General features: G+C 32.9%; 1 protein-coding gene across 1 annotated transcript; it reads right to left on the bottom strand.

The window, feature by feature from the left end:
- Positions 1–8,811: 8,811 nt before the first annotated feature.
- On the bottom strand, positions 8,812–9,625 carry LOC143066324 (uncharacterized). Its single transcript, XM_076239294.1, has one exon. It carries the CDS (start codon positions 9,490–9,492, stop codon positions 8,881–8,883), a length of 612 nt encoding a protein of 203 aa, XP_076095409.1. The 5' UTR covers positions 9,493–9,625; the 3' UTR covers positions 8,812–8,880.
- Between the last annotated feature and the right edge of the window lie 454 nt (positions 9,626–10,079).

Below are 10,079 nucleotides of genomic sequence, written 5' to 3'. Positions count from 1 at the left end.
TTTAACAAGGATTTATACAATTTGTGCAATTTTAGAATAGATGGTTTGCTTCCGATATAGTTCTACTTTGCAGTGAGTGTTGATTTTTGTTGTTTATGACAATATTATAAGACTTATACTATAACAAGTTTATTGAAATTTGCATTGACATAACTGAAAACAACTCACTAACCAACCGTCCACAGTAAAGTAATCACTAAAATACTTAAAGGCTATTTGTTATTCAGTGAACTTTGAACTTTGAACTTTTGCACTGAAATGGGTAAAAAGAATAACGGTAATGGTAATACCAGGAATAAATCTACTCAGGACAAAAGTAAAAGCAATGATGTCATTGATTGTAATACCTTAGATGATTCGGTGAGTGTAATTGGTGCCATCACAGAAGCCCATAACGTAATTTACAATGATGACGAAACTTTGTTCGGACATCTGTTCGACAATACGCAATCCCAATCAAATAAGTTAAAAAGAAAACTTTCAACAGTCAGTGACAGTGAAAGTGAGTCAGATTCATTAAAAACTACAAAACAACAAAAACGCACTAAAAACCTTAAAGCAACAGTAAGCGGTAGTGCTGAGGGTAATAAACCCAAATCCGTTAGTAATGTAATTACGGAAGCTGAAGTACATATGGACTCAAGTATATCTCCTGATTTGCGCATTCTTAGTCAAATGATCAGTACCCTCTCGCATGATATGCGCAATATGTTTGGCGATATGAATACACGCATTAATGACCTGGAAAGAAATCTAGAGCGTAAAATAACTGTTAAGGTTAATCAAATCATTGATAAGCGTGTCAGTTCGGAAATTAAAAAAGTCCGATCAGAGGTCAACGCCGTTGTAGATTCTTTGCGACTAGATATTGACGAAGACTTGCAAGTGGTAGAGAAAAAACTAGAGGATTTTTCAAAACAAATAACCAATCAATCTACTAGCAATATTGATTATAATCTAGTTATCAGGAACCTTCCGGAGAGTACCAATGAAAATATCGAATCAAAAGTTTCCGCCTTGTTCAGAGAAGGGCTAAAAGTGCAAATTACCCCAATAAACTGTGAACGTAAACAGAGCCGAAGTACGCATTCTAGTGGTGTTGTTATAGTCTCGTGCAAGTCCAAAGCAGTTGTAAACGATGTTATGTCAGCTAAATACAAACTGAAATCTAGTCGTCAGTACAGTGATGTTTTCATACACAGAGACCAGACTGTTCAACAACGTATTGAACGTAAAAACTTTCAGACAATCGTAGATGTGTTAAAGTCTGTTGATCCACATATCAATATGAAGGGCGCGGAAGTTATTGCCAGTCGTTATGTTAATAGCAGAAGATCTTCCGATAACCGCAGCCAACATGAGAGTAGGGGGACTTCTCATACACAACAAAATACGTCACGACGTGGAACGAACAATTCAACACGAAGTAACACTTCCAACTTACACAGTAACTACAACGCAAGAACAAGTTATCGGGAACAGAACAACGAACACAGCAGTAGAAACCAGCATCAACAGTCGAGAAGAGGTAGATGGTAGTTATCTGCAGGTTTTTGGAATGTAAATAACTGGAATAAAAACACTAACTCTGATAATTGTATTCTTCGCTCTATTTGTATAAATAAACTCGATTTAGATATTATATGTATTGGTGAAACTCATTTGAAAGGAGATGATGTATTATTTATTAATGGTTATAAATGGATAGGTCAAAATAGAAAAGCATTACATAGAAATGCAAAAAATGGATCTGGTGGTGTAGGTATTTTTTATAAAAATGTATTTATATGACTTATTTCATATTACTATATTAGACGATTCATTTAAAGGTATTTTGTGGATAAACTTTATTGAAAAATCATCTGAATTTGAAATTTAATATTTGCATTTGTTATTTACCTCCAAAAAATTCAACACGTCAAATCGATAAATATACTTTCTTTGACACTTTAATTACACAAGTTTATGAACATCAAAATAAAGGGCCGTTTTTCATTTGCGGAGATTTTAACAGTAGATGTGGTAATGAAAGTGATTATATTGAGGGTGTTGACAATTTATGTCAAAGAGATGTCATTGATTTTAAGTGTAATTCATACTGTAATGCATTTATTGATTTCCTTATTAGTGTTAATTGTTGTATACTCAATGGTAGAAACTTTGTAAACAATGACTTTACATGCATGTGTATCGACAAAAGGCTGTTCAGTGGTTGATTATTGCATTGTACCTTATGATGATTTAAACTTGTTTGAAGATTTTTGTGTTATACGAGCAAATGATCTGGTCACGTCCGCAGGCTTCGACGTGAACGGGGTAGATTTAAAACTAATACCTGATCATTCACTTATTAAATGGAGTATAGATTTAAATGCTTTTATGTCTAATGTACAACCAAAAAATGAAAATGATAAGACATTTTCTACGAAGTTTGAGAAATTTGATTTTAATAAAATTCCTGCAAATTTTATGAATACCAATAACATTTATCAAAATATATGTTCATTAATAGAAAACCTTAAGACTGTTGAACATCAACAAAATTGTGTAAATGGCATTTATGATGATTTTTGTAAAACGGTTGAATCAGAGATGTCTGATAAAATACCAAGTAAGACTATTTTTGTTGGTGGTAAGCAATCAAATAAAAAATATCGGAATAAGAAACCCTGGTGGAATGAATCTTTGAGTAAATTGTGGTATGAGATGTGTAATGCTGAAAAAGCATGGAATAAAAGTAATAACATGCAACAAAAACAGCTAAAAGCTATTTATGTACAAAAGAGGAAACATTTTGATAGTGAGGTTCAAAAAAGTAAGAGGAAGTATTGGTATGACATGCAGGAGCAATTACTCTCTGAATCTAGCATAAATCAGCATATGTTTTGGAAAAAGATTGGTAAAATAGGTATTGCAGAAAGTCGTAAACACGTAATTCCTATGGAAGTAATCGATGATGATGGTATTGTAAGTTCTGAATTAACAGATGTTCTTGATAAATGGAAAACTGAATATTCAGAATTGCTTAATCAGCAAAACAGTTCGATCAGGGTTTCTGATTCTTGTACCAGTTTAAATGAAGCGAGTACTTTTAATGATTTTTTGTTGACGGAACCCATTTCGTTTCAGAAAACAGTACAAGTTATTGAAAAGACAAAAAAGGGTAAATCTGCTGGCATCGATAACCTACCGTGGGAGGTTTTTCTTAACCAGAGTTCAGCTCTATTTCTATACCATTTATTTGATATTTGTTTTAGATATGGTAATGTTCCCGATTTATGGAATAGAATTATTATAAATCCTATTCCTAAATCTAACATGTCAGACGCGAGAGACCCCCTTTGTTATAGAGGGATCGCCCTGGCAGCAGTGTCTTACAAATTGTACTGTAATATACTGAGCGATAGATTAGCTCAATGGGTAGATGATAACAATGTACTGGCTGACGAGCAAAATGGTTTCCGGCAACAACGTAGTACAATAGACCAATTATCTAGTCTTACTAATTTGATTGATGTAAGAAAAAAAACTTCATAAATCAACCTTTTGCGCCTTTATAGATTTTAAAAAGGCTTACGACACTATACAAAGGGATATTTTGTGGTATAAATTAAATAAAATGGGTGTTGCACACCCTTTTTGTTCTGCTATTAAGTCAATTTATACAAATGTTTTATGTTCTGTAAGAATAAACGGTCATTTCACAGACTGGTTTGATGTTAACTGTGGCTTGAAACAAGGATGTCCCTTGTCGCCCATTGTATATTAATGATTTAGTTACATTTCTTAAGTCCTTTGACTGCGGAATAGAAATAGGTGATGAAAAACTGTGTATTTTATTATATGCTGATGACGTTGTAATTATAGCAAACGATGAAAAAGAGCTACAACTTCTGTTTTATGCTTTATCTACATGGTGTGAAGACAATTGTATGACAATTAATGCAAACAAGAGTAACGTTGTACATTTTAGACCGCCATCTATACCTAGATCTGATGTAATTTTTAATTGTAATGGTCATACTATTAAGTTTTCTAGTAATTATACTTATCTTGGTCTCGTTTTAAATGAGCATTTAGACTATAATGTTACTGCAAAAGCAGTTGCATCTTCAGCAAATAGAGCTTTAGGGTTGGTAATAGCCAAGTGTAAACTTTTAGGTGGTGTTTGTTTCGATGTATTTGTAAAATTATATGAAAGTTTGGTTTGTCCTATAATAGAATATGGAGCAGGTATATGGGGTGTAAAAACATATTCTTGTATAAACTCCATACATAATAGGGCTTGTAGATTTTTTCTCGGAGTAGGAAAATATGCACCAAATGCTGCAGTTACTGGAGACTTGGGTAAACACCTATTTTTGATAAGCAGTGGACAAGTATTATACGTTTGTGGTGTAGATTAAATAACATGAGCTCAAATCGGTTAAATGCAAAAATTCACAAGTGGGCTGATAGTATGAGTATTAAACATAAGTATGTTAAAAACTGGAATTTTTTAGTAAAGAAAACCTTCTGTGAACTAAATCTAAGTAATTTATCGTGTCCCGAAAATATGGACACTAACTATGTTATAAAAAAAATTTATGTCAAAATTACACGAAAAACATGTCGATAATTGGCATGCTGTTTTACATTCTGATAAATCTATATCGGGCAGAGGTGGCAATAAGCTACGAACATACAGACTGTTTAAAGAAAATTTTGAACCGGAGGAATACTGCAAAATAGCTTTACCATTCAGCCACAGAAGTGCTTTCGCCAAATTTAGATGTGGTGTTGCTCCCCTAAGAATTGAAACGGGGAGATATGAAAATATTGTTTTAGAAAATAGAGTGTGCCATATATGTGACGTTTTTATTGAAGATGAAGCGCATGTTTTATTAAGATGTCCTCTTTATGACGATTTTAGAACCCATTTATATTATGTTGCTGAAACTTTTAATGATAATTTTAATACGTTAGATGATAATCAAAAGTTAGTGTTTTTATTCTCAGATGTAAATATGATACGTGTGTGTGTCAAAACCTGTCATTTGATTTTAAAAAGACGTAGAAATTTTATATATTGTAAATAGTATTTTATTTCATATTGTGTATTATATCTATGCATTTTAATAGTCTCTTATAGTTCTGTATAGAATGGCTCTCATTCTATCTAGTGTTATTTTACAATGTGTAAAGATTTATTGTACTTGTTGAGAGATGAGACTTTAATAAAACATTGAATTGAATTGAATTTAAAAGATTAATCTTTTATCTATCTATATATACCTCTTTTATTATTTTCTATGCATTCATAAGAAAGTTACAGCATTTCAAAGGTTAGTGATTTGAAGTAAACAAATCTTTGTTTTGTGCTACCTTAATATAGACAAAAGGAAGGATGTGGGGAAAGCAACAAATGTGTCAAAATATGACATATAAATGGTTATAAAGTAAACATTCGTGTGACAACAACTCAGACGAAACATAAAAAATCAGAATAATGAAGAAAAAGTTGGTTTCCCTATATACGTGTACCTGCAGTGTTGGGTGTACGAGGCGCGATTATGATTTTCATTATGTTACTTGATATGAAAAATTGACAAAAAATAATATTTTACTTGTAAAAGTAAATCCTGAGCCTGTAATAGCTGCTCTTCTTGTTCCATTTGAATTAATAGAAACAACGCTGTCGCCTTTCTTGTTCTCATAGAATCATATGATATGAGCTCCATGTTTTGTGAACGTCTTTCTTCACTGTCGTATTAGACTGACCAGTGCATATCGCGCATGGCACTTTAAATGTATTTTAGCGCGAAAATTAACTTACATATAGCTGGATTTATTGCCGTCGTAGTTCCATCTTGTCGCCTTCGTTCTTTTATTCGATGGCAACACGACGGGATTACGAGGTCTTCACGAAGTCGTGTTGCCATCGTAAGACCTTCGGGTAGCTTCGTGACTCATTCGTGTAGACATTTTAATGTCAAAACTGCCCGATGGAAACGATGGAAACACGAATGCAATACGATGTTCAAAGATGCATTCCCGGTGACATTACGATGGTGAGGATGGTGATACGAACTCAATATGAACCCTCAACACCGGACGCACCTTTGGGGATTTTTTTAACATGTTAAAAAGTTTAGAACCCTTCCCGAAGTTGTCCCCGAAGGCTAGAAAAAGTGGCCGATGGTTCTTCGATGGTTAAAGATGGCACTACGAATAGCCCGATCTGATATGAAACGATCATTCCCGATTTTGAAAATTTCCATAATCGTGTTGCTGTAGTAGGTGGTTTTCTATGATAACGAAATAACACCAATGAGAGCTAAAGGTTCTAATTTTTTATTGTACCAGTATATATAGTTTTCTTGTATGAATTGTTTTACATTGTCATTTCGGGGTCTTTCGTAGCTGATTATGCGGAATGGGATTTGTTCATTGTTGAAGGCCGTACGGTGACCTACATAGTTGTTGATTTCTGTGTCATTTAGTCTCTTGTGGAGAGTTGTCTCATTGGCAATCATACCACATTTTCTTTCTTAAATGTATATACAGAAAAGATACATGTGAAATTTAAACACTTATTATACAGTAGAACAGACAATAATACCAACAACACGTTCCTATAGGCAAGATAGATTTCAAAAAACAAATACACGAAGATGTGGGACTAACGAAACTGACACAAACGGCACAATTAACCCCATAAGACACTGAAAAAGAAATCAAACTGTCTTTAATCAATGTCAAGATTTACTTTGGTCATTGTTTAATTGACGCGTGTGGTTTGAAAGACAATGCTATAGTTAACTGTATTCACTTAACATTATTCTGACCTAGTGACTCTTGTGAATTCGGTGACACAGATTAAATATTTTGTCTTAGACTATGTTGCTGGACAAAATTACATATGTTATAACCACAATAAATATAAGCGATTAAGCTTATAGAATTAAATTTAATAATAAAAAAATACAACATATAAAAGATACATATTATACATTTGACAACTGTCAAAAGAAATGCCACAACAACATATAGATTTACAAAATCATATAATTTCACATTTTGATAGACAATAGACAATAGACAATACTTTATTAATAAACCTCAGACACATAGGTGTACAAGAGGACATCATATATACACGTATACACATGTTATACTCAATACATTCACACTAAACATAATAATGCTACCTACATGGTAAAATATAGCAAAATGTCAATTTACAAACTACCATAACATTCAACTCAAAACAGACTAACATAAATCACAAGTATCGTGTAAGATTTTTTAAAAATATTGCTAATTATATATATAAGTTTTTGTAAAGTTCTACATGACAAAATGTTAAAAGCTGTTTCAATTTGTACTCCGTTGAATTTGCAGTATAATATTGTGGTATATATTTATTTCTAAGCAGTTTTATTTCTTGTTTTTGACATTTAAAAAGATAACGAAATTCATCTCCTATTCCATTTCCACAGAGATGACAAATTTGTGCATTTTTTTGAATTCCGGACCATATCTTCCCGTTTCTACAGGAATTTTTAAATTTGAACATCTGAGTTTTGCCATATAAATCATGTCACACAGCTTCAACTTTATCAAATAGGTTTCCAAACGAAATTCCTCTTTATAAAATGAATAAAATGCACTTCTTGAAGAGTTATTCATTTGTGAAAACCAATGTTGGATGAATTGGTCATTCAGTTTTTGTGAAATAATGTTCTTTAAACCTAGTTTATCCAATGGAAGTTGATTTTGCCAAATAAAACTAATTCCATTTTCGTCAAATATGGATTTAACGTACGTAATCCATTTAAATTTTGTGGGGTTTTGAAAATGTAATTTGAGCATCAATTTATACATAATGGAAGATAACTTGTTATTTTCCGATAATAAGTTATTCCAAAACAACACCATTCTACGTTTAACAATGGTTTCCAAAGGGAATCTTCCGAGTTCCCCATACACCATATAATTTGGTGTACTGCTTCTTAATTTCAAAATGTTTTTGCAAAATTGAAGGTGTATTTTTTCAATGCTTTCTTTATTTTCATAAAGATAATTCATTTGATAAAGGCGATAATCACTCAGAAAACAATAGACTTCAAATAGCAGGAATCGCTCAGCTGTTAAACAAATACCATTTAATATTTGTTTTCCCTTAATTACAATCAATTGAAAAACAGTGCATCCTAATTTGGCCATGCTTCCTGATTGATTTCCTGAATTGCAGATCTTATTTTGCTAATTAGACAAACTTCAAAAATAAATATTAGTCGACTATGGTTTAGAATATTGCGCTCTTGTAATTAAGATATAATAATTTAGTTCATTTAAATTTTTTCATTGTGCATTTTTAAAATAATGAAAGTTGATTATGTCATGCATGCTGATACCCACCCGCGTATCAGCCAGGGGGCAAAGGTGTGATATTTCCCATAAAATTGTTCGCTAAAAGTTATTATTGTTGATTTTATATCTTTTCATATTTCATGATTTGTATTACGATCTTGTGATTAGTTATCCCACAAGCACTCGTCACAGAAAAAACCAAGAGACCGTCCCGTAACATATATCAAGCAAATGAATAAACAATAAATTGTATAAAAGAAACAAGAGAACTTTTAAAAAATACAATATTTTGATTGAGAAATTATTTGGCTTCTCGTAAGCCAGAAATTGTCGTTTTTTCCAATCTTGAAATTCTAGTCATATGGCGATTTTCACATATAATGTTTGTAGGTATTTTTTACTAGAGTGACCTATTCCTCCTCGACATACAAGTGACACTGGACTGCTGACATGTCATTTATGGCGAGTTATTTCATGTGTTTCTAGCTGTTACTTTAATAATCACATACTGCAAGTAAATAAGGTTCAAACATCGAGATGTGTTTTCATGTGTTTCTTCAAGCGATATGCCTCATTAAACTCTTTGGTGCAAAATTCACACTGATAAGGTTTTTCACCAGTATGTGTTCTTCTGTGTCTTTTCACATGTGCTCTTTGAGTAAACCTTTTATCGCATACATCACATTCAAAAGAAGCTTCCCCAGTATGTGATCTTATGTGTACTTGTAAGGAAGCCTTGTTAGCATAATCTTTGTTACACAAATCACATTTGTGTGGTTTGTCACCAGTATGTGTTTTCATATGTCCATACAGTGAACTACTCGAACAAAACCTTTTATCACATACGTCACATTTATAAGGTTTATCACCAGTGTGTACCCTCATGTGTTTTTGTAAGTCATTATCCGTACACCATCCTTTACCGCACACATTGCATCTGTGCAGATATTGCCCATAATGCATTTGCACGTGTGCCTGAAAGTAGTTCTTCTGGGTAAACCCTTTACCACATACATTACAGGTAAAAGCTTGATCACCAGTATGATGTATCTTGTGTAGCTTGAGGCAAGATGTTTGACTAAACCCTTTCCCACATATTTCACATTTATAAGGCTTTTCACCAGTATGGGTTCTCATATGTGTCTTTAATGTACTGTCTTGACGATAATCTTTACCGCACACGTCACATTTATAAGGTTTTTCGTCCGTGTGTATTCTGCGATGAACTATTAAGTTTGAAATCCAGCTGAATTCCTTATTACACACTTGACACTTATATGGTTTTTGACCAGTGTGGATTCTAGCATGTTTCTTCACAGAGTAGGCATGTTTGAACGTCTTACCACATACATCACATTTAAAAGCTTTTTCGTTGTTGTGAATTTGCTTGTGCTCTGTTAAGTTTCCATTCGTCCTAAAGTGTTTACCACACACATCACAATTATATGGTTTGACGCCAGAATGTATTCTTTTGTGTAACTGTAAGTCACTTTTCCATAAAAACAATTTACCGCATATATCACAACTAATATTTCGTTTGACATCAGTATAGGTTTTCATGTGACTCTTTAATGAATTCTCCAGATGGAAGGCTTTACCACAGACTTCACAGTTATGGCGTTTTTCATCCCCATGTACAGCAGCATGTTTCTTTAAGTAACTACTCCTCTTAAATGACTTATTACACTCGTGACATTTATAAATTTCACTGGAATGCGACTTCA

This window comes from Mytilus galloprovincialis, chromosome 3 (assembly GCF_965363235.1).
Source record: "Mytilus galloprovincialis chromosome 3, xbMytGall1.hap1.1, whole genome shotgun sequence".
NCBI classification, from domain to species: Eukaryota; Metazoa; Mollusca; class Bivalvia; order Mytilida; family Mytilidae; genus Mytilus; species Mytilus galloprovincialis.
The sequence above is the reverse complement of the archived record's forward strand: the minus strand, read 5'-3'. Positions and strand labels throughout refer to the sequence as shown.

Coding starts and splice junctions, on each gene's coding strand:
- LOC143066324 (XM_076239294.1), bottom strand. CDS start 9,492: ATGAGAACCCATACTGGTGAAAAGCCTTATAAATGTGAAATATGTGGG.